The sequence below is a fragment of the Lepus europaeus genome, chromosome 10, assembly GCF_033115175.1.
Source record: "Lepus europaeus isolate LE1 chromosome 10, mLepTim1.pri, whole genome shotgun sequence".
In the NCBI taxonomy this organism is placed as follows: domain Eukaryota; kingdom Metazoa; phylum Chordata; class Mammalia; order Lagomorpha; family Leporidae; genus Lepus; species Lepus europaeus.
In genome coordinates, this window is record NC_084836.1 from 83,174,031 (window position 1) to 83,197,396 (window position 23,366).

At 51.1% G+C, this 23,366-nt stretch overlaps 2 protein-coding genes across 5 annotated transcripts in view; one reads left to right on the top strand and one right to left on the bottom strand.

Annotated features, from left to right (window-relative positions):
* The window catches only part of RRBP1 (ribosome binding protein 1), a 64,413-nt gene extending 57,088 nt beyond the window's left edge, over positions 1-7,325 (top strand). For 3 of the 4 annotated variants that reach the window (XM_062203830.1, XM_062203829.1, XM_062203832.1), the window contains 12 exons: positions 1,289-1,381; positions 1,457-1,540; positions 1,634-1,723; positions 2,320-2,412; positions 2,676-2,747; positions 3,133-3,228; positions 3,678-3,761; positions 4,985-5,074; positions 5,661-5,744; positions 6,030-6,128; positions 6,405-6,548; positions 6,804-7,325. In XM_062203830.1, coding sequence (XP_062059814.1) covers positions 1,289-1,381; positions 1,457-1,540; positions 1,634-1,723; positions 2,320-2,412; positions 2,676-2,747; positions 3,133-3,228; positions 3,678-3,761; positions 4,985-5,074; positions 5,661-5,744; positions 6,030-6,128; positions 6,405-6,548; positions 6,804-6,839 — 1,065 coding nt within the window. In that variant the 3' untranslated portion in view covers positions 6,840-7,325. The remainder of the gene's footprint in view (positions 1-1,288; positions 1,382-1,456; positions 1,541-1,633; positions 1,724-2,319; positions 2,413-2,675; positions 2,748-3,132; positions 3,229-3,677; positions 3,762-4,984; positions 5,075-5,660; positions 5,745-6,029; positions 6,129-6,404; positions 6,549-6,803) is intronic. The other variant, XM_062203831.1, reaches the window with a different exon arrangement.
* A 4,531-nt stretch (positions 7,326-11,856) lies between these two features.
* Positions 11,857-23,366, bottom strand: part of DSTN (destrin, actin depolymerizing factor) — a 35,362-nt gene continuing 23,852 nt past the window's right edge. The window contains exons 2-4 of the mRNA XM_062203833.1: positions 17,781-18,088; positions 13,928-14,004; positions 11,857-12,414 (exon numbers count right to left, since the gene is read on the bottom strand). Coding sequence (XP_062059817.1) covers positions 12,305-12,414; positions 13,928-14,004; positions 17,781-18,088 — 495 coding nt within the window. The 3' untranslated portion in view covers positions 11,857-12,304. The remainder of the gene's footprint in view (positions 12,415-13,927; positions 14,005-17,780; positions 18,089-23,366) is intronic.

Below are 23,366 nucleotides of genomic sequence, written 5' to 3' on the forward strand. Positions count from 1 at the left end.
AATGGGCCTCCAGGTTGTCTGCAGATTGCCTGGACTGCTGCGACTGCAGGGCCTCGTGGGGGTCCCGAGGGCAGGGGTGCACAGCAGGCTGCCCACGATACCTGTGGACGGTGACTGAGGCGGGCAGGGTGTACCCCCGGGGTGTGAGTCCAGACCAGCGGTGCCAGGTGGGGCTGGGCTGCCCTTGGCGCCCGCTGCACGCTGCTTTCCCGATCACTGCACGGTGGGTTTAGCCTCCATCACCCCCACTCCACTTGGAGTTCCTGGTGCTGCTCCTGGGTCCCTGGCTGTGCCCGGGTGGTGACAGGGCCAGTGGTGGGTTCCGTCTGCTGGGGGCAGGTTATTAGATAAAGCTGCCTGTTAGGCAGAAACCCCCACCCCTGGGAGGGGGGCCGCCGATTTCTGTCCATAGGATGCTGCCATCCCGGTCTGTGCCCTGTGGCCCCTTCAGTGCTGCTTCTGCTCCTTTCCCTTACACCTGTGTGGGAGGGGAGGGCTTTTCCCTGGGGAGGCCATGGGGCTCTGGGCCGGCCGGTTCCCCTCACCCTGTGGCTCCTGGCAGACTGCCATTCTCTGCTCTGACCCTACACCGTCCCAGCTCTTCAAGACATTGTGGACTGTGGCTGTTCTCCTGCCCTTCTTTGTAAAAACAAAAACATCCATGTTGTTTGAAAGGCAGAGACAGAGATGCACAAAGATCTTCCATCCACTGGTACACTCCCCAAATGTCCCCAGCCAGCCCAGTGGGGCCAGGCTGGAGCCCGGAGCCTGGAACTTAAACCAGGACTCCCTCGTGGGTAGTAGGGACCCAAGCGCCTGAGCCACCACCTGCTGCTCCCAGGCTGTATGTTAGCAGGAAGCTGGAGTCGGAAGCAGAGCTGGGACTCAACCCCAGGCGCTCCATGTGGGTGCCGGCGTCCCAAGCTCCATCTTAGTTGCTGCACCAACCGCCCATTCCCTCTTCCGTTCTGTCCCCCTCTGTCAACCCTGACACCCGTGACTCCACCCCGTCATGGGGAACTCAGAAAACCCTCATGCACTGAACCTGGGCACCAGCACTTGTTGCCCCCCACTGGTTAGCACTTAGTCTTGCTTAAATGGATCCAGTACAGGCCGGGGCTTAAACAGCGCTGCCCCGGTCATCCCTGCAGAGCCACCTTGGCTTCTCCTTGGATTCTCGTCCCTCTCCTGAGGCTGCTGAAGTCAGCCCAGGTGGCCAGCAGCCCCACCGCCACCCCTGCCCAGGTGCCCTGACCCTCGGGCTGAGCGCCACCCTCCACTCCCGCAGGAGGAATCGGAGAAGCAGCTTCGCCTGACTGAGGCCCAGACCAAGGAGGCCCTGCTTGCGCTGGTGCCAGAGCTGTCGGGCTCAGCACACCAGGTAGGAGGGCGGCTGGCCCCCGGTCCCCTGTGCCCAGGGAACGCCCCCAGGCCCACCTTGTGCGTTTCGTTGCAGAGTTACACTGAGTGGCTGCAGGAACTCCGAGAGAGAGGCCCTGGGTTGCTGAAGCAGCCTCCTGCTGCCACGGAGCCCTCCTCGGTAAGCAAGGCCCTCCCCTGGTCGCAGGAGGGGAGGGTGCTGCGGCGGTGCGGCAGCTCACCGGGCCCTGCACCGCCCCCCCTTCCCCCCCAGGACCTGGCCTCTAAGCTGCGGGAGGCCGAGGAGACGCAGAACACACTGCAGGCCGAGTGCGACCAGTACCGCACCATCCTGGCAGAGACGGTGAGTGGCTGACGAGGCCACTGTGAATGGGGGGCTTTTCCCTGGGGAGGCCATTGGGCTCCCCTTACATCCTGTGGCTCCTGGAAGACTGCCATTCTCTGCTCTGACCCCACCCCTGTCTGGGCCCTGCAGGGTGGAAGGCAGCGTGGTGTCAGGCTGGCTCTAGGCATGCCCTTCCCCTCTCCAGCCCCATGGCTGTTGCTGGTACTCTCTGAGGGCCTGAGCTGAAGCTTTGGGGCTGATCTTGCGGAAGAGAGACTTGGTTACGGGAAGCAATTAGCAGCCGGCTGTTGGCTGGAACCCTGCTCCTCGGGACTTCAGGAGCTGTACAAGGGCCAGCCCTTCACTCTGCCCAGCCTGTCCTGGGCCCCTGGTGGGGCTGGCACCAATGGCAAAGCCTCAGGGCCCCATGCAGTCACGGCCCTGTAGGCAGCATCTGCACGGTGGCCAGGACTGAGGCCTTGTCCCTCCCCGAGTTAACACCAAGGCGCCAGAGCAGGGCAGTGCCAGCCCCTTCAACAGGAGCTGGGGGCACGGTGTGGGGTGGGGCCGAGGAGGAGAGGGCCCTGCCTCAGCGCGATCCCCTCCCCACCCAGGAGGGCATGCTCAAAGACCTGCAGAAGAGTGTCGAGGAGGAGGAGCAGGTGTGGAAGGCGAAGGTGGGCGCCACAGAGGAGGAGCTGCAGAAGGTAGGCAGAAGTCACACGTGACCTACCCAGGACACCGGCAGGCCCAGATTCCGGAGGCCCAGGGGAATGTTGATAAGAGACTTGGGTGTCACCGTTGCCCTCTGTCAGGGCATAGAACACGGCACTGCCATCCCCAAGGGCCCCCGCTGCCCGGGGGTTGGCTGTTGGGCAGCCAGGGCCCGTGCTTGTCTTGGGGTCCCCTGGGAGCCTGCCAACCCGGGCGAGGCGCCTGTGTGTGACAGGCGTTTTCCCTGGCTTTGCAGTCGCGGGTCACCGTGAGACATCTCGAAGAAGTTGTGGAGAAGCTCAAAGCAGAACTTGAAAGTTCAGATCAGGTAGGTGGGAGCCGTGCCCAGCAAGCGGCTCCATCTCGAGAGAGAGCCATGGGGCCACGGCAGGTGTCTGCCCCCAGGGACCACGAGTCGTGAGACTTTGTCCTCAGTGTGTGCGTGGCCATTGGAATGGGGGCACCCAAGGGGGCCCCTCTGCTCTTTCAGCCACCCAGGGAGCGCCCGCTTTGTCTCCGTGGGTCCTGAGGCCGGCTGCACCCACACTCGGCAGTCCTGGGGCTTGGGGTGCCGTTTCCAGGAGAGGGCCTCTCGCCACGGCCTTGTTGCTTGCTGGCCTCGGTGGAATCAATAGCTGATGGGCCCCAAGCTTTCCTCACGACCGGCTAGGGTTGGTCCAGAGCGGCCCTAACGTCGGCTTGTATCTGTCCAGGTGCGGGAGCACACCTCGCATCTGGAGGCGGAGCTGGAGAAGCACATGGCGGCTGCCAGCGCCGAGTGCCAGAACTACGCCAGGGAAGTGGCCGGGGTGAGTCTGCCCGCCCGCCAGCAGCCCCTGGCCCCTGGGCTCTGGGCCCTCCCTGGCCCCTGGGTGCGGCTCTTGGCCCGAGCTTCCAGGGTTGGGTTTTGAGGCGTTTGCCTCTGGCCCTGCACATACCTGGCTGGACCACGAGAGCTGCAGAAAGGCATCCTGAAGCCAGGGCCGGGCACCGTGCCAGCCTTGCCCCCGAGGGAGGCACAGCCCTTCCAGGTGCCCCCTCTGTGGGAGCAAGCCTGGCTTGCTAATGTTTCCGGTGGGAAGTGGGTTTAAATTGGTCGGTGCTTTCCGACTGTTCAGAGGCGGGAAGCAGAAACAGGCACACTCACTCTGGGTTAGTCTCAGCCCCATGGCCTGAGCCTGGGAGCGGGTGGGCCCGGGGCAGGCGGTAGGTGTGCTGGCTTGGTGTCTGGATGCCGACTGCCTCCTCTCCCCACAAGTTGAGGCAGCTGCTGCTGGACTCTCAGTCCCAGCTGGACGCGGCCAAGAGTGAAGCACAGAAGCAGAGCGACGAACTCGCCCTGGTGAGTGGCCTTGGGGACCCCCTCGCCGCACAGCCAGGACAGCCAGGGGGTAGGTGTGCGTGAGACGTCTGCCACCTGCCAGAAGCTAGCGCAGCTCAGCAGAGGGGGCGCCACCGACGTAGCTGCCGGGGCTGGTGGGTGCTTCTCCCCTGGCAGCGTGCAAGGAGCTCCCCTCTTGTGAGCGCACTCCTGTGGTCACCCCATGGCTCTCAGCAAGTCCCTTGCCCTATGGGGGTTTTCCTCATCTTGGCAGCAGCTCAGTCCGAGTGAGCCACACCACGGGTGTGCAGGGAACACCCTGCCGTGCCAGCCGAGTTGAGCCCATTTTTCAGTCATGGCATCTGATCCCACGACCCAGCTTTCTGGGGCCTCGCCGCACCCAGCATGGACGCAGCTGTGTTGAGTCCAGTCTGAAAATCTTTAGCTCCAGCTTTCTGCGAGGAGGGGTTTGGTGCGTGGGGCCGGCCTCCCGAGCAGCATCCCCGCCTGGGCTCCCCAGGCTCATCCTGAGTCGAAGGACACTTGTCGCACACGCTGGCCACACAGGGTCAGGCTGAGTCCTGGGAAATGGCTCATGCCATCTCCTCTACAGCTTCTTGGCCTTGAGCTGGCCAGTCGGGCTTTTGCTTTTGGGGGTGCTGGGAGGGAGGGGAGGCTGTTGAGGTTGCCCCTTGAGGCAGGACCTTGTGGATGGGGCTCAAGACCAAAGGCTCAAGGCTAAAGGCCTTGTCCAGGGCTCCCACAGGAACTGGGCCCTAGCCGCTTAAGTGACACTGCCCTTCGGATCAGAGGCCCCACCCCAGTGAGCCCAGGATGTCACCCAGTCTCCTGCAGCCCAGGAATGGGCGCCCTGAGCAGAGGACCGTGGTTTTTTGTTTTTGTTTTTGTTTTTAAGATTTATTTATTTAAAGAATTACAGAGAAAAGGTGAGACAGAGGTCTTCCATCTGCTATCTCACTCCCCGAATGGCCGCAACGGCCAGGGCTGAGCCAGGCTGAGGTCAGGAGCTTCTGGGTCGTCCTTCGGTTTGGCTCACAGTGGAGGTTCTGTTTCTGGCCCCACCCCTCCGCACATGCCTGGTGGGGTGGGGACTTGCACACAGGTCCCAGGTACCAGACCAGGCCCCTCCAGGAGCCTCAGCCCTCCGTGGGCCTTGAGTGTGTGCGCGCGAGGTGGGCGCGAGACCGGCCGTCTTTGCACAAACCCGCCCCTCCCTGTTTCAGGTCAGGCAGCAGTTGAGTGAGATGAAGAGCCACGTAGAGGATGGTGACGTAGCTGGGTCCCCAGCTGCTCCCTCAGAGGACCCTGTGCAGGTTAGGGCGGTGAGCTGGCCCCGAGATGTGTCACTAACCCCAGGTGGAACCTATTCTCACCTAACCCTGCACCATGGTCCCCAGCCCGCTTTGCCCAGAGCACCCAGGGTCTGAGAGACGCAGAGCGAGGGCAGGGCAGGAGCCAGGTGGAGAGGCCCTGAGCCATGAGGGAGGGACTCGAGGATGCGGTGTGGCCACCACCGGGCAGGGGAGGTGCCTTGGGCAGGGGCTGCTGCTGCTGCTGAAGGGAGTCGGTCTGCCCTTGGGGTCCAAGGGAAACATCTGCTCTCCGGAGTTTCGGCCCAAGTACCAGCTAGGCCTCACAGGCAGGGTTCAGGGAGCTGTCACCGGGAAGGCTGTGGCCTGGCTGTCCTCAGGTGTCTCGTCCTGTGGTCTCTGAGGTCACAGACACACCCCCCCATCCCAACGTCTCTGCAGAGGGGAGCGCCGGGAACCACTTAGGTGGGCGGAAGCCAAGGGAGCGCAGAGGCCATTGGAGGGGGCCCCACGGTCTCGGCCTGCCCAGGAGCCCTGGGTTCCAAAGGGTCCTTCACTGGGTTCCCACGGTCCTTGTGTTCCCACACAGCTGAAGATGCAGCTGGAGCGGACAGAAGCCATCCTGGAGGACGAGCAGTCTCGGCGGCAGAAGCTCACAGTCGAGTTTGAAGAGGTGAGGCCCTGCTCATGGACCTCAGCCCATTCCCCGGGGAACCAGCAGTCACCACCCTGCCTCGCTGTGGCTGCTGCTGGGCCTTGCGCACACAGGGGGTGGACGCGCAGTGGGTCCCAAGGCTGCCTGACTGCTGGTGCTCCGTACCACTCTGCTGCCTTCTTTGCCTTGGGGCCCCACTACCCATCCTGGCCACGGGCTGGGTGCTTATGTCCCCAGGGGCCAGGGGGTGTGCCTGCTGGTGCCAGTGAGGCCTCACCCTGTCTGGCTCCCCTCCCCAACAAGGCTCAGACAGCAGCGTGTCAGCTACAGGAGGAGCTGGAAAAGCTCCGCGCCACCAGCCCCCTGGAGTCCCCGGGCACAGAGGAAGCCGTGCAGCTGAAGGTAGGGGCTGGCTGGGGTGTGTGCCAAGGCCGGGGCCCTTCGTGGCCTCGGAGGGGTCAGCAGGGGAGAGCCAACCCCACCTGGGCCAGCTCAGGCACCACCTGCATGGGGGCTGGGAGCCATGCTGAGGCCCCTGAAGCAGGTCCGGCCTTGCAGGGAATGTGGGGGGCCAGGCCCTTCCTCTCTGGGGGACAGAAACTGCCCCCCAGCACTCCAGTCCCCAGAGGGTTGGGACCTGTGGGCATGGCTCTGTACACGTGACCTCCTGTCCTGCAGGAGCGACTAGACAAAGAGAAGAAGTTAACAAGTGACCTGGGGCGCGCTGCCACCAAACTGCAGGAGCTTTTGAAGACAACCCAGGAGCAGCTGGCAAAGGAGAAAGACACAGTGAAGAAACTGCAGGAGCAGCTGGCAAAAACAGTGAGTGCCTGCTCACGCGGGGCCGCCATGCTGGCCTCCAGAGGGGCTGTGGGAGATGCTGGGAGCCCCGGAAGGCAGGACAAGTAGGACCGACCACCCTGGGGGGGTGGTGGTGAGGACAGACTTGTTACCTGGCCAGCAGCCCATAAGGCCTGGTCCTTACTCCACACCTGCACGGACCCTTCTGTCCTCAAGCCCCACGGGCCGAGTCTGATGACCCAGCCTCCCCTTCACACTGCTCTCCACTGTCCACAGGATGGGAATGGCGCCAAGGAGGGTACCTCCGTCTGAGTCTCCTCTGCCGAAGACCCTACTGTTAACTTTACCAAAATGCCTTACACATTCCTTTTACAAGTAAATCAGCCAACCGCCACAGCGTTCACCAGGCCCACCCTCCAGGGGCTCCGGGAGAAGCCATCGGAGACGAAGCTTGCAGACTGCCATTCGTCAAAGAACCTTTGTCACGGTGGATAAACACTATGCCCGCGAGCCCAGCAGCCCTGGATGAGGGCTGCGCAACTCGGGCGGATCCTGGGGGGTTAGCTGGGAGGCCGGGAGCTCAGATCTCCATGGCAATCAGTGCAATTGTTGTGTCTCTGCAGTGGGGCAGAAGGCAGCCAGCCCGGGCCGAGTGCTCAGAAGCTGCAGGGCAAACTGGAGGGCCGCAGCCCAGCCCCGCTCAGCCTGGCTGCAGCCCCTGACCCCTGCGAGTTGCCAACCGGAACTGGTGTTACCTCCTGGATGTTAATGCCATTAAAACCAACGTTGCTGCCCAGTGCAGAAGTGTCGTCTGGTGCTGGGGCGCCCTCTGGGGGAGAGAGCAAGCTTGGGTCTCAGTTCCCTTGAGGGGATGAAACTTGCTGCTTCCTGCCCCTCCCAGGCTGTGGGTGGCCTGTGTGAAGTGAGCCCAGCAATGCACAGGGGGCTTGGCTGGCAATGTCCATACCTCAGGAGGGGGTGGTACTGGCCAGAGAAGCCCCTGCCTACCCTCTGGAAGCGGAGCCTCACAGGTGGAAGACCCGGTGTCCTTGGGAACCCACAGCCAGGGCTCCTGGTTCCTGAGGGAAAGCAACAGGAGCAGCAACTGAGGCAAAGAGGCTCAGTCAGCGCAGTGCCTGGACCAAGCCAGGAAAGGGAGGTGGGCCTGAGTGGCAGGTGGCAGGTGGCAGGCAGTTGTCAAGGAGCTGCCTCCCAGAGCTGCTCCACTCTCCCCCCCACCCCCACCCCCCGCCAAGCCTCACAAGCCTAGGGAGGTGCTGACTGGCCAAGCTTGGCTGAGCAAAGCTGGGCACTCGGATAGCACTTGCAGGAGTGGGGAGTGGCGGGCCTACAGCCAGAACTGCCCTGGACTTCTGCAGCCCGACAGCCCCTCCAGTGGTAGGTGCAACTCTTCTGGGAGTGTCCTCACCCCCACAACGCCCAATGCAGCACCCGCCAGGGGCTGCACTGCTGAGCCTGGGTGTGGCCCCTTGCTAGCCTGTGTTGGAAACAGGGTGCTAGGAATCTGGGAAGTACCTCCCGCCAAAAGTGGGCTTACACTGGAGCTCACCAGAAGAGGTGGCACTTGTTGGGAACCGCAGGCAGAGGTTCAGGTATGCTCGGGGGTGAGGCAGGGAGGGGAAAGCACCAAGGAGCCAAAGGCAGGAGGTGTCACAGAGGGTTTCTCAGCAAGGGGAGACAGCACCTGCAGAACTCTTGAGGCGGCAGAAGGGGCCGGAGCGCCGACCCCATGGTTTCTGGCCAGGAGACAGTGGGAGGAAGTGACCAGTGCCCAAACCTGATGCCTGTACCTGCCCAGACCAAACCCCATGGAAATGAAGGGACCTCACCTGGTAACAGGGCAGGTTTCAAATCTACCTCCACACTTAACACTGGGCAGTGCATCAGCAACCTGGGTGAGTCAGGATGGGAGGGGAAGACACTGGTTTTAGACTGCCATGAATAGCAGCCGCCGAGCCCTACAGTGCCTCAAAACGGATCCTACTGTGTACCCAGTGCAGGAGGGCAGGCTTGTGGCGGGAGCCCAGCGTACCAGTGGCTTTGGGCAAGGTCAGTTGTTTGGGGCCCTGATGAGTGGCTGGGGAGCGGGCCAGACCTGCGCCTGCATCGGGACTCTTGGATTACCACAGTGGGCCTGGGAGCCTACGTTCCCAAGGAGCTCCTCCCTACCACACTGCAGACTTGGAGGCTTTGCTGAGATGCCCTCAAGGCCCAGCCCAGGACTGCAGAGGGAAAGGGAGACCTTGGAGAGAGACGAGGATCCTGGGGGTGCCAAGCTCTGCCTTTGGGCAGTGACCGCACCCTGGATTCTGGCCACGGCCCCCCTCCCCAGCACAGTGAGAGCCCAGCGTCTACCTGTAGGGCAGGAGAGGACAAAAGCAGGTGCAGTACATGTTGTGTGGGGCCCCTACCCGGCTGGCCTGGGAAATTCAGTTAAGACACCACTGAGGGAAACTTCCGCCTGTAGCCTGCACTCCTACTAGAGTCCAAGGTTCTGCCCGCCTGCCTCCGCGGCCCTGAGGCCCAGCAGTGGCACCTCCCAGGCCAGCAGAGGGAGCCTGAATCTGCCAGGCATCAGGCAGGCCTTGCCACCACACCTTCCAGGACAAAGTTCCACTCCAGCAGACAGCAGAGTACGTACAAGAGTCAGCATGCTACAGATTCCACAGGAGCCTGGCTCGTGGCCTGTCCCACAGTGTGGTGCTTGGGCAGCCCTGGACAGCTGGCTTCCAATGGGAAACGCTGGTCTTCCAAGGCCAGAGCCAGAGCCAGAGCCTGGAGCTGCTACACTATAGTGGGGAGAGCACACCCAGCCAAAAAAGCCTCCCTTTAGGGTGAATCCAACCAAGATCCCCAGAGATGAGCCAATACTTCATGGAGGCCCACACGCTCCGGAAACAGCACCGCGACTGCTGGAAGCCCGTCGCCCGTCGCGCAGACAGGGCTCATAAGCCAGCTGACTGCTCACCTGTGGGCGACTCCCCGTAACGCACAGGCCCAGGGTCTACAGGCAGCAGTTGGAGGAGGGAGCAGCACAGGGCAGGCAGATGCATAGGCCAGCTCCCGTCAGGTTTTGGTCTAACTGGAGCCCAGGGAACAGAAGAAATGTCTTCTTTCTTGTCCCTTTCACATCTCCTTTGGTAGCTCTGAGTTCCAGATGTTAGAAATGAACTCACCAGAGGTGGGAAGGGAATGGCTCAGGATGAGAAACCAGCTTTTGTCCCAGCTGTCACAAGTCAAGTGACCTGTGGCAATTACTTTACCTCTGGGCTGGCTACTAAGGGGACTGGCCAGAGTCCAAGGAGAGCCCTGGGCAGCCAGCCAGAGCACTGCAAGTTAGAAGCCTGGCTTCCGGAACACCCTCTCATCACTCTGCCACCATGCAATCCATGTCCCTTTTTCCAGCTGCAGCCCAACTGGGACCCAGTCCAGGGCCTATTACATTTCAGAAACGGCCCCGATCACAAAGCAGTATGTCCTTGGCACATCCAGGCTCCGATGGCCCAGAGGGCAAGGCACCTGTTAAGAAGGAGAAGCTGCCTTCCCAGGTGTGGAGCAGCCAGCACTCTGGGCAGTTTCACGTGAAGGAGCCCACGAGACTGGACTGACTTCTGCTATCCACGTCAATGTGTTCGCTGTGTCCTCAGAGACTACATTCTCTGGAACAACAAACAGCATGGGCAAGCTCTGAATTGTTAGCACTGGCTTTACTCGCCTGTCTAAAGGCCAAAGAGCAGCCACTAGGTATCTGAACCCTAAGTCAGCTTCCCATGCATACGTTTTTGTAACGTGTTTGCTGGAAGCAGAGTATACCTGCAGTTTTACTTCTAACAATTGTCAACTGAGGTCTAAATCCCCGTTTTGTTTTGGCCCCAACCTCAGTTCCCCCAGGAGTGGGTGTTTGGCCTAGCAGCCGAGACACAGATTAAGGCACCTGCATCCCACCTGGGAATGCCTGGAGTCAGATTTCTAGCTTCAGCTCCTGATTCCAACTTCCCGCCAATGCTGATCACGCAAATAACTGGGTTCTGGCCATGCCGAGAAACTTGGAATGAAATCCCAGCTCCTGGCTCTAGTCCCAGCCTCAGCTAATGTGGGCACCTGGGGAGTAAACCAGCATGTAGAAGCTCTCTGAAATTACTTAAAAAGAAAAAAACACCACTCCCCCAGGTGCGTATCTATCAGCATCTTCCAAACTTCTGGACTAAGAGCAAAGTGCTGTGGGAGATGTCTGCGTCACATTACGTCCCCAGCAGCCTGCACTGCTGCCGCACAGAATGGCAGCTACTGTAGCAGGGTCACACTCCATAGCAGAAACCACAAAATGGACTCATCTGACCCAAAACACATCTGACCCAAAACCTGGCTCTACCTACAGACTGCCAAGTAGGGCAGCCTTGGGCCTGCACGGATTCCCTGGAGGCCTATTAATATACGGTCACTCACTCAAAACACTGCTTTGCAGTAAACAAATTCGGGATTAAAGAATGACAATCAGCCAGTACTATTTTCTAGTAAACTCTTGAAAAAGATAAAGTGTTTAACCTTCTTGCGTCCGCAAAGCTTGGCATTTTGGGGAAATATTTGGAATAAAAACTCCTGTCACAAATACTCAAGCCTTGATGTCTCACCCCACATGGAAGGCAAATTCACACGTGAATAATTACACAAGAGATTAAGTTATAAATGCTTCCTTTATTACATAAAGCCAGTAACTGCTACTTCTAAGTTTGACTGTTTGTGCACCTCTATGTTGTTCAAAGTGTTTTATGCCTGTGATGTTTAATGACAATCACTTCCAATGTCATCCGTGGCACCCGCTCCCCATTTCACAGCTGAGCAACAGCTCCCAGGCGCGAGCAAACGCACACTCAATGTTCTTCCACACTGTACTGTCCCAGAAACAGCAATGCTCCGACAGAGACGCAATTTTTAAAAAAAAAATCACAGGTGTCCTAGCTCATCAATATATCATTTTATCATTTTCATTAACAAAGCGCATTACAATGGAGCCCTAATTTGCATTGAAATTAGTTGTTACAAGACACTGCACATTCTCCTGAGGACACACCACCACTTCCAAGATGCAAGGTCACTCTCCAAACAGTCTCCCCACCTGCAAGTAGCAAGCGCACCGCAGGGACAGGAGCTGCTTCCATCGGCATGCCTGAAACAGTGCTTTTGCAAGATCAGCGTGGATCCAAAGTGGACACAATTTTGAGGCAGTCTTCATTACACACTGGGTAGGATTAAAAGACTGCCCAACTTAATCTGTTATGTTAGTATATTAGTATTGTTATATGTTATGGGGAGAATTATATTCCATTATTCTGTTTAGTTTCAGGAAGAATAAAGAATTTGAACCAAAATTATAACCAGATTATGACCAATTCTCTAAGCAAAGAAACAAATTAACTGAGGTCAACACAGATGTAATAATTCTCTTCACATGGCCTTGCCCCATTTTGTGAACTGCATTATTAAAACTCCTGAGCTTAACAAAAATCTTTATAAGGCAACTCATCAAAACAAGCATGAGGCCAGTAAGAATTTAATTTCACACCAACAGAACTGCAGATCTAGATTTATTTAGGGCCATGATTGCACGTTTATAGAATATTTAGTTTACTCTAAAAGATTACAAGACAGCTCCCTCTCAGCAAGACCCTGGCCTAAATATATTTGCTTTACTTATATAGCAAGAAGAAGATAACATTACACATGGAAGCTTTCCATTTGTGGCACTGAATGATGAGCTACACAGGGCATCCTTCAAAAGCTACAATTAAGGATCCACCTAGCTTCTCTGCAATGCTAGCCCGATTGAGGTCTTCTGGCCCATTTGCTTGACATTCATGTTTTATCCCTAGGGAGGAAAAACAACAATTTTATTTAGAATTCAGTAGCAGCTTATCTATTTCTATATGACAAAGACCAGTTCCAGCAGGCATACTGTGGCATTCACGAACTGTGGTATACATTGATCTGTAACTAGGGGCCAGCGTTGTGGCACAACAGGTTAAACTACCACTCATGACGCTGGCGTCCTGGGCCAGAGTGCAGGTTTGAATGCCAGCTACTCTGTTTCTGATCCAGCTCCTTGCTAATGAGCCTAAGAAGACAGCAGAGGATGGCCCAACCACTTGGGCCCCTACATGTCACATGGGACACCCAGATGGAGTTCCTGGCTCCTGGCTTTGGCCCAGCCCAGTTATGGCTGTTGTAGTGGTTTGAGGAGTAAAAACAGCAGATAGGTCTCTTGTCTGTCTCTTGCTGCCTTTCAAATGAATAAAACATGCTTTGAAAAGAAATGTAGCACCATGAAAACTATGTAAAATGTGTTACAAATTGCTTTCTCAGAAAAATTTCATTGCCACCCTGGAAAACGAGCTCAACTGCACAAGAATGCCGTGGCCTCTCTGTGAAGAGCACATTCTAGGTCCATTTCTCAAGCTCTGCTGAAAGCACAGCAGGTCAGCTTTTGGGTCACTCAGTGATGCTTAAATATAAAAAAGACAACAAACGATCTTTTAATATCACCAAATCAAGTCTATGCAGAAAGTCCCTTTAGGAAAGGCAATGCATCACTCATCTGATGAGGAATCCCCTCTGAATCTTTTTGGTTTCACTGTGGAAATGTTGAAGTTTAAGGAGTCATTTAAAACACTGGTTAATAGAACACACTTCTAGGGAACACTCCAACATCCAGCCAAATGCAAGAGGAGCCTGACGCAGCACTGAACTATGCAGCAGCAGGGCTTGGGGAAGGAAGCAAGAATTTTGTTTTCCTAAGTCAAACCAGGGAAAACCTGTTCTGCTATGAGAACACAAAAACCAGTCACAGTAAAACAAACAAAACTAGTGCTGGACCAAGCCCTTGTGACCCTGGCTCAATCAGATGTTTGAAAATAGTCATGGCAGGAAGGCAGTGGGGCAAACCCTTAAACTAATGCTTACTTTTGACCCCAACCACACCTTCCATTCTACAGCTGAGAGAACGACGGCCCATGGAGGTTAAGTGATGTTGGCCAAGGTCACACAGCAGTTAGACGACAAGCTTAGCCCCCACTGCAGGCCTCTGGGCAATCACCCCATGCACTCTGCATCATACCCACGTTTCCTCTTGGCTGGAGTCTGGCTGGAGACCACATCAGGATCCTAATCCCCTAGTGGCAAGTCAAATTTAACTGCCAGCTCGAGGAGTGAGTGCACTCGCCAGTGGACGGAGATGAATCAATTACCTAAAATCATACCGTTCAACAGTAAAGCTACAGGTAAGTTCTCCAAAGAAAATGAGGTGCTGCTGAGAAGAGCTGCAGCTCTCCTCCGTTCCAGGGACTCACCACACTCTAAATGTGGAAGTCAAGTCTAGAACATACCTTGGAACTTCTTTTTGATTGCATCCTTGGAGCTTGCATAGATCATTTTACTTTTCAGAGGTGCTAGTTCTGGTGCCCTAGAAAGGAAGACACCAAAAATGAAGAAAGCCAGTTTAGAGAAAGCACAACGTACACCTTGTTAAACAGCCTCCACAGGGAGGAAGGGGTGCTTGCCTCTCCTGAAAGCATTTCCCTAACAAGTAAAATTGCTTGTTTCCCTGCCTCTTCCCAGAGTCATGTTATGGGTAGGCACACACAGTTACTCGGGGTGATAGCACAGTTTGTAAAAAGCCAGAGAGAGGCTGGCATGGCGGCACAGCACACTGATCCCCTGCAACACCAGCATTCCCTAATGTGCCAGTTCAAGTCCCGGCCACTGCACTTCCAACCCAGCTCCCTGCTAATATGCCTGGATAGGCAGAGGAAGATGGCCCAAGTACTTGGTCCTCTGCTACCCAGCTGAAGCTCCTGGCTCCTGCCTGGCCCAGCCCCGGCTACTGAAGCTGTTTGGGGAGCAGACTAGTGCATGGAATGGCAATCTCTTTCTCCCCCTCTAACTCTGCCTTCCAAAATAAATAAATAAATAAATCTTTTAAGAAAAGAAATTTTTTGAAAAAGCAAAGTACCCTGATTTAAAAACATTATCAGTAATGTAGTTCTTTTTAATTTTTTTTATCTGCTATGTTCGCCTAACAACCACATATATTCAAGTTCTGAAAGTTTTTCTAGTTAGAAGAAGTTTCAGAACATAGAAGAAATACAGAGAATAAATGGTATCTGCCATCCAGAATCAAGTATTTGGGCTTTTTGCTGTAAAATGTTTACTAAAGAACAATAAACTGCAAATAAAGCAAAAGTCTCCTTCTCCTGAGTTCCTTCACTTCTATCTATTCCAACAGCAGTCTCTCACAAACTAATAATCAAAATCTGAGTGTTAACAATTTTCTGGAAAAAATACTAAGTCCATATGTATAATCATAACTCCATGGTACAGGGCACTTCAGCAATAACTACATATTGTCAGTATCACCATCTTGTATTTTCCAAGTTTTAGTGCCTTCCGCCTGGTGAACAGAAGCACACACACGCTTCACAACACTTTCCTCAGCAGCGCTGGAGAACCACGCAGTGCGTAACAGACTGCAACCCTTCATCCCACTCAGACTGTTTATACGTCACTGTCGTCTTCCCTCTAGACCAAGCAGACCTCAGGCCTGGCTCTGTGCCACAGTCCCCACACGGAGCAGAGTGAAATGCTTGGGCATGTAAGGATTCCATTTAGCGGCCATGATCCGGGACGCTCTACAGTCAGCAGCATCACAGTGTGGCCCTCGCCTCACCTGCTCCCACCCTGTGTGCAGCCTCTGTCCCTCTGATGCTCACAGGCTCCAGACCCACAGCCCAGTGAGGGGTCAAAGCCACAGCCGCCTTAGGACCAGCACATGTGTGAGCTACAAAGGTAAGTGGGTACTTTTCTTACACAAATAGGCCAGGGACATGAAAAAGCAATCACTGAGCTGAGTTCATGTAGCCAGATGGTTAAACAGCTTCTTACAGAAAACGCCTGTAATAAACTTTTATTCTTCCTTAAAAATTAATACTGCAAAATAAATCATTGCATTAACAATGATTTTCCCTTTCTTTTTTCTACTTTTCTTTTCCAAGTATTTTTCAGTAATCATGTATAGCTCTCATAATGAAGAAATTCATTAAAACCAGGAAAAAAATCTTTAAGTGAAGGAAATAGCAATTTAAGTGTATGTGCTTTTAGCTGGCTCATGTGACACTCCGCCGTAACACCCAGAACGGCAAGGACTCCGCCTATGTATTCAGAGCTACTTTCTCAGGCTCCCACGCAATACAATGCATTTAATGAATGCACCTTCATTCAAATCAAAATCATACTTATTTTAAATCTTACCAACTATTATCTTTACGGAGCAGCCACAGTAAAGGTGAGTTCCAATACATGCACCCGGACTTCACAGCTGTGGTCCATACAGCACCCTAGTTTGTTACCCTTCTTTGAACTCCGATTCTTTTGGCCTCTTAGCCCCACATCCCTTACACCTCAAGCTGCTGAGGGCACATGGCTAAAGGCTAAGTCCCCCTCTTCCTTGCCCTGGCTCAGGACAAAGTATTGGAAAAAGTGTTCCCTCCTAAAAACTGGAGGGTGTCACCACCTCTTACACTTGGAGTATTTTCATTAGGTGGCTACCTGACCCTAACAAGGAATGTTGTATGATGTCATTAAATGAGGATACAAGTGTGATTTTTATCTATAGCTTCTATAGCTTAAATTCAAATACTGATTTTACCTGAAAAACCCAAATAATTCCAGAAGAAGGCCATCCCAAACACTTTATAGCACCTTTTCATCATCTGGAGCAGGGGTTGTGGGGAACCTTTTTTCTGCCAAGGGCCATCTAGATATTTGTTACATTTGTGGGCCATAAAAAATTATCAACTTAGGGGCCGGTGCTATGGCGTAGCAGGTAAAGCTGCCGCCTGCAATGCTGGCATCCCTTATGGGCGCCAATTTGAGGCCCGGCTGTTCCACTTTTGATCTAGCTCTTTGCTATAGCCTGGGAAAGCAGAAGATGGCCCAAGTCCTTGGGCCCCTGCACCAGTGTGAGGGACCCAGAAGAAGCTCCTGGCAGTTCCAGCCGTTGCGGTCAATTGGGGAGTGAACCAGCGGATGGAAGACCTCTGCCTCTCCTTCTCTCTCTGTGTTAACTCTTTCAAATAATAAATCTTAAAAAAAAAAAATCAACTTAAAAATCTGCAGAGCCAGCCCAGCACTATGGTAAAGCCGCCGCCTGCAGTGCCGACATCCCATATGGGTGCCGGTTCAAGTCCTAGATGCTCCACTTCCGATCCAGCTCTCTGTATGGCCTGGGAAAGCAGTAGAAGATGGCCTAAGTCCTTCGGGCCCCTGCACCCACATGGGAGACCTGGAAGAAGCTCCTGGTTCCTGGCTTTGGATTAGCACAGCTTCAGCAGTTACAGCCACTTGGGGAGTGAACCAGTGGATGCAAGACTCTCTCTCTGTAACTCTTTCAAATAAATAAATAAACCTTTTTAAAAAAAATCTGCATACTTTAGATTTATTGAATTTCGAGTCCCACCTGTGGTTGCCTGGGCAGAATCAGGTCAAATGATTTCAAAGGCCTTACACAGGCCCATGGGCTGAACATTTCCTACCCGATCCAGAGCAACACTGTCCAACAAAGCTTTCTACGATGGAAAATTCTACAACTGCATTACTCAATAAGGCAGCCTCTAGTCACGTGACTAGTGAGCACTTGAAATGTGGTAGTTTATTCAAATAAGAAACTGAATTTTAATTTAAATGAACTTAAAATACACATGACTAGTGGCTGCCCTACTGTATAGTGTGCAATGTAGAGCAAATCACAGTGAAGAGGCAACAGTGACAACTTCTGCCAAAGTGGCACACCATACAGGACAAGTAAGTTCAATTCTTGGCACGGCATGTTGGAGAGGTAGGATTCTGGCTTACAGAAAATGTTAGTAGAAGTTGGAATCTTTAGCTTATAATCAGTAAATTCAGAGCAAAAAGAGAAATCCACCTTCTCTGCCCTTGCCTCACCAAAAAACAAAACAACACAAAACACAATTATTGAAAAGTCACATTCTTTCAAGTAGATACAATAGTGATAATTCGAGTCCCAAAAGCTAAGCCCTTACAAAACCTTATAAACAAAAATTAGATTATAGTAACTGCAAATAGCTTGAATAAAAATGACTGGTCCTAGAACCAGTTCTCTAAGAGCTGACAATAAGGGATTAATTCAAGTTTCCCTGAGGTCAATATTTCTAACACACTTACCACAAGAAAAACATCAACTCTTCTTTTCTGGATTCCTTGGTTTCAAAGCTGGCATCATACAAAGCATAGCGACAATCTTTTTCAGGAAGCATTCCTACAAAATGCTTGAAAGGATCGGTTATGGTCACACCAACATCTCCAACCAAGATCTCCTTGCCTTCTTCTACAATGATGCACTTTTTGTCTGCACTGAGACAAAAAATGACAGCCTTCTTTCTCTTCTTGATTTCTTCTGGTGTGGAGCATTTCCGAACTTTCATGTCATAAAATATGCGACATACTTCATCAGCAACTTGTACTCCTGAGGCCTATCATGAGAAAACAGATGAGGCTTAGAGTTTTTATCATGCAAATACAAAACACTAACTTTTAGTTATAGACTGGCATATACTTAAAATGTTTCACATATACTTACTAGTCAATAAGAAAATGAGAAAATATGAATTGAAACCACTAATTTCAGAAATCAAACTTTGTTAAAAATTACACACATAAGGCATTCATCAGTACTGGGGGACGGGGGGAGCAGGCATGTGGGAAGATTCGGCTACAGCAGCCTCTTGGACCCTAAACCTAGAAAGCAATGCTTCATAGGGTGCTGCTTTATTTTATTATACCAATTGCTCAGAACAATCACCAGAGACAAAGCATCTCTCCAGTTTGCACAGCAGTGCTATCCAAAATTCCTTTCACAATGCACAGATGCTCAGCGTTGCTGGGTTTGGAAAATTCCATTTCTATAGCATCTCTTTCTCTAGAAAAAGTATTAAAAGTTCTGAACCTTGTTGTACTTACATTTCAAAATTATGTGATCAATATTCACTAACATGTTAGTCACCTTCCAATAAAATTCTACTTAACAAAACAATCTCCAAGTTTTAAATTAAGATTATATAAGAAAATATTTACTGCTTTAACAAAGAGATGGCTAAATTTGAGATCTGCATGTTAGAATATTAATTGTACCCATAATTAACACCAGGTAATTTAAGAAATAAAAATACAGGTGAGGTAAAGACATAACTCACAGAATGGGAGAAAATACTTGTAATCAGATTCAGAATATATAAAGAACCCTTACAATTCAACAATAAAAAAAAGACAGGGGTGGGTGTTTAGCCCTGCACATCTCATTTCAGAGTGCCTGGGTTCAAACCTAGCTCTGCTTCTAATCCCAGCTTCCTACTAATGCACACCATGGGAGGCACAAAGTGAGTGGAGACTGAACCAGTGGACAGAAGATCTCTCAATAAATCTGAAAAAGGCAATAAGTCAATTAAAAAATGGTCAAAAGATCTGAACAGATGTTTTTGCAGAAAACAAACATGAAGGCCAATAAGCACATGAAAAGAAAATGATCACTAGGGAAATGCAAACCAAAATCACAATGAGACATCTATCACTTCACAGCAGCCCAGATAGCTAAATAAAAGTGATGGACAGTAACAAACGTTGGTGAGGCTGCAGAGAACCTGGACCCCTTATACACCACTGTGCAGTAAGGCAGCCATTTTAGCAATGTGCTAGCCCTTCATAAAGTTAAACATGGAGTCACATATAACCTAAGAATTCCATACAAATACATGTACACAAATGTTCACAGCAGCATTATTCATTATAGACCCCAAACAGGAAAAACTCAACTTCAATCAAGGGGTCAACAGACTTTTAAAATGTGGTATATCCATACAATGGAATATTATTTGGCCATACACAATGAGGTAGGTGTGGATACATGCTACAACACAGATGAACCCTGAAAAGCAGGCTAAACAAACAGGACCCAGAGGAGCCAGTCTGGTACGGCAAGTTAAGCTGCTACTTGGCAATAACAGCATCCCATATTGGAATGCTGGTTCAAGTCCCAGCTACTCTGCTTCTCATCTAGCTCCCTGCTGGGAAGGCAGTAAAAGATGGTCAAGTACTTGAGCCCCTGATAACCATGTGAGAAACCACCTGGTTCCTGGCTTCAGCCTAGCCCCAGCCCTGGTTGTTGAGGGCACTTCGGGAGAGAACCAGAAAACTAGGAGGAGTTTGTGTCTCTATCACTTCACCTTTCAAATAAAATTTTTTATTAAAGATTTATTTATTTATTTGAAAGGCAGAGTTACAAAGAGGCAGAGAGAGAGAGAGAGAGAGAGAGAGAGAGGTCTTGCCATCCATTGGTTCACTCCTAAATGGCCACAACGGTCGGCCCATCCAAAGCTAGGGGCTTCTTATAGGTCTCCCACACGGGTGCAGAGGCCCAAAGACTTGGGCCATCCTCTACTGCTTTCCCAGGCCATAGCAGAGAGCTGGATCAGAACTGGAGCAGCCCTGCTGGATCTTAACCTGACGCCCATATGGGATGCTGGTACTGCAAGCAGTGGCTTTACCCACTATGCCACAGCACTGGCCCCTTTTTTTCTGTTTTAAAGATTTGGTTTTTTTATTTATTTGAAAGGCAAAGTTAGAGAGAGAGAGAGAGATCTTCCATCTGCTGGTTCACTCACCAAAAATGGATGCAAGAGGCAGGGGCCCAAGCACTGCTTTCTCCAGGTGTATTAGCAGGGAGCTGAATTGGAAGTGGAGCAGCCAGGCTGAGCCTTAAACCAGCATCCATATGGGATGCCAGTGTCTCAGGCGGCAGTTTAACTTACTATGCCACAACACCAGCCCCTCAAATAAATAAATCTTAAGCAAAACAAAACAAAGAACACAGGCAGAGAAGGCTACATATCACATGATTCTATTTTTATGAAATGTCCAAAATAGGCTAATCAGCAGATTTCAGGGGCTACAGGAAAAGGAGGAATAAGGAGTGACTGCTAATGGGTATTGGATTTCTTTATGGAGTGATGAGTATGTTCTGGAATTTAATTGGAGTGACAGATGACACAACTGTGAATATAATGAAACTGAGTTATTCTTTATTTTATGTGAATAGATCTCAATATTTTTTTTTCTTTTTTTTTTTTTTTTTGACAGGTAGAGTGGACAGTGAGAGAGAGAGAGAGACAGAGAGAAAGGTCTTCCTTTGCCGTTGGTTCACCCTCCAATGGCCGCCGCGGTAGCGCGCTGCGGCCGGCGCACCGCGCTGTTCCAATGGCAGGAGCCAGGTGCTTATCCTGGTCTCCCATGGGGTGCAGAGCCCAAACACTTGGGCCATCCTCCACTGCACTCCCTGGCCACAGCAGAGAGCTGGCCTGGAAGAGGGGCAACCGGGACAGGATCGGTGCCCCGACCGGGACTAGAACCCGGTGTGCCGGCGCCGCAAGGCGGAGGATTAGCCTGTTGAGCCACGGCGCCGGCAGATCTCAATATTTTTATCTAAAAATAAAAATGTATGTAAGTGGAGGGGAGTACTTTAAGATCGTAAGCATTTACTTAAGCCCCAAGTTTTCAATTCTGAAAATATTTCAGTGTTATAGTATTTATTTCAAAGTTACTGTAAGTGGTATATTTACTGCTCAAAGTTTTTATCGGTGTCTTAAATATGGGACAATGGGATCGAAAGGGTTAAGATAAAGAGGCCATCTGATCATTTGATTCATTCGAGGAATACCTACATACAATATATTTCAATATCATCTAATTCATATCTAATCATAAGCCAATTCAATCCTATCTAATCTACATTTTCAGCTTATAAATGAATATTTCAATGTAAATTAATGAAGTGATCCAGAAAATTAACATTAGAAAACACAAAAACTACACAATTCTATTACAATCTTTTAAAAAAAGAACTTTTCTTAATCCTTTTTATTGCTTTAAGGATAGTAATTTTCTAACCTTTAAAAATTTATCTACGTTAACAATGTTTATTTTGCAGATAATTAAGATGTTCAAAATAACAAAAATAAAAGACTAGAAACTGACCAAATTCCTCTAACTTCCTAGTTTGCAATACTGATGTGTAAGCCACATTTGACCCAACAATGACTGTAAAATACCACAACATGTGAAACCTTATATTCAACCAGTATCTGACTATATCTTCTTAATATCTAAGAATCTCAAAGGACATTCTAAATTGATTTCAAAGTTAAAAATCTAATTAAACATGTACTGAAAACTGAAAACAGAAAGTACCTGTAACTTGTGCAATTATAATGCAGCTAAATCTGGTAATTTACAGACATCTTAAAAGCCTCAACACAGAGAGCTTGGGCTTTTTTCTATCAGAAATGAGGTCTGGAGGTTTCTGATGAGGGAAGACCATTAGACACTTGTACTTAACGACATGAACACCGTGCATGAGGAAAGTGCCTCAGAAACTGAAAGCAGGAAGAGCAATATTGAGGAGAGAACTCAGAACTACAGATGTAAAGCTGAAAACAAAAAACAAACACAAGGACATGTCAAAGCCAAACCAATACAACTGAGTAAAACAGGAAGGAGCAGCATCAGGTAAGAGCCACAGTGCTCTGGACTTGTGACTTAATGTATGAGCAGATGGGTGGAGCTATCGCAGTATGACACGTCAGCCTGAAGACTGTACAAGACACACAGGTGGAGATGACAAGTCAGCAACGCAAGAGTGAGCATGAGACTTACAGGAAGGCTGCACCTAATACACATCCTGGATAGCTCACACAGCACGGACACCAGCATCAACTACAAGAGAACTCAATCAAGGAAATCAAGAGTGAAGAAGAAAATCAGAAAACAGCATCCTAGAAGCCAAAGGAGAGTGTTTCCAGGAGAGCGATTGCTAGTAACAAAAAACTTCAGAATTTGAGGGAGAAAGACTGAAAAGAAATCTCTAGGCTTGGGGGCCGGTGCTGTAGCACACCAGCCCCACTGCCAGACATTTCTAAATCACATTAATTCTATGAAACAGCTGTCATTATTTGTATCTTACAGATGGGGAAACTGAGACACAGAAAAGTAACTTGCCCATAGTCAAACAGGAAATGACAGAGTGATATTTGGAATCAGGGAATTTAGCTCCAGAAGATATTCTTAACCACTCACATAATTAAAGCAAGAGATCTAAGAGACTGATAGGAACCAGGGGTACGGATGGGCAGTTAGTCTTAGCTAAAGACATAGCTAACTTTTTTTTCCTTTAAAATGGGAAGGAGAGGAAGACAGTTTGGAAGGAAGATGAACTGCCAAAAGCTATGCCAGAAAGGACCTGTTTTCTCTACACAGTGTAAGCCAGGAGGAGTCAGGAGGGATTTGAGGGCACACTATGAAAGGGTTCAGAATTGCTATTCTGGGGCATTCCAAAAGGAATCACCTGAGGATAAGGAAAAGGGCTCTGCGGCCTTCTAAGGGTTCAGGTGGGATCAGAGGAGGCAGCGGGACAAAAAGCAGACGCGATGACAGTGCAGGTGGAGAGGAAGGACTACACATTCTTCTCACTTTCTTCCAAGCTCAGGCTTTCAACTCTAATATAAATGACGCAAATGCTGTTCAGACTTCTGCCTTCCTGAGCTCCTAGCCTTTACACGCAGTCTAACACATACCTCCAATTGAAGTCTCAGCATATCCAAAATGTCCCCTGCTAATCAAATCAATCTTCCTTTCTAGTACCTATCACCATCTTTTTAATCGCACAAGGCCAAGTCTAAAAGACATTCTCAATTCCTTCTCTCT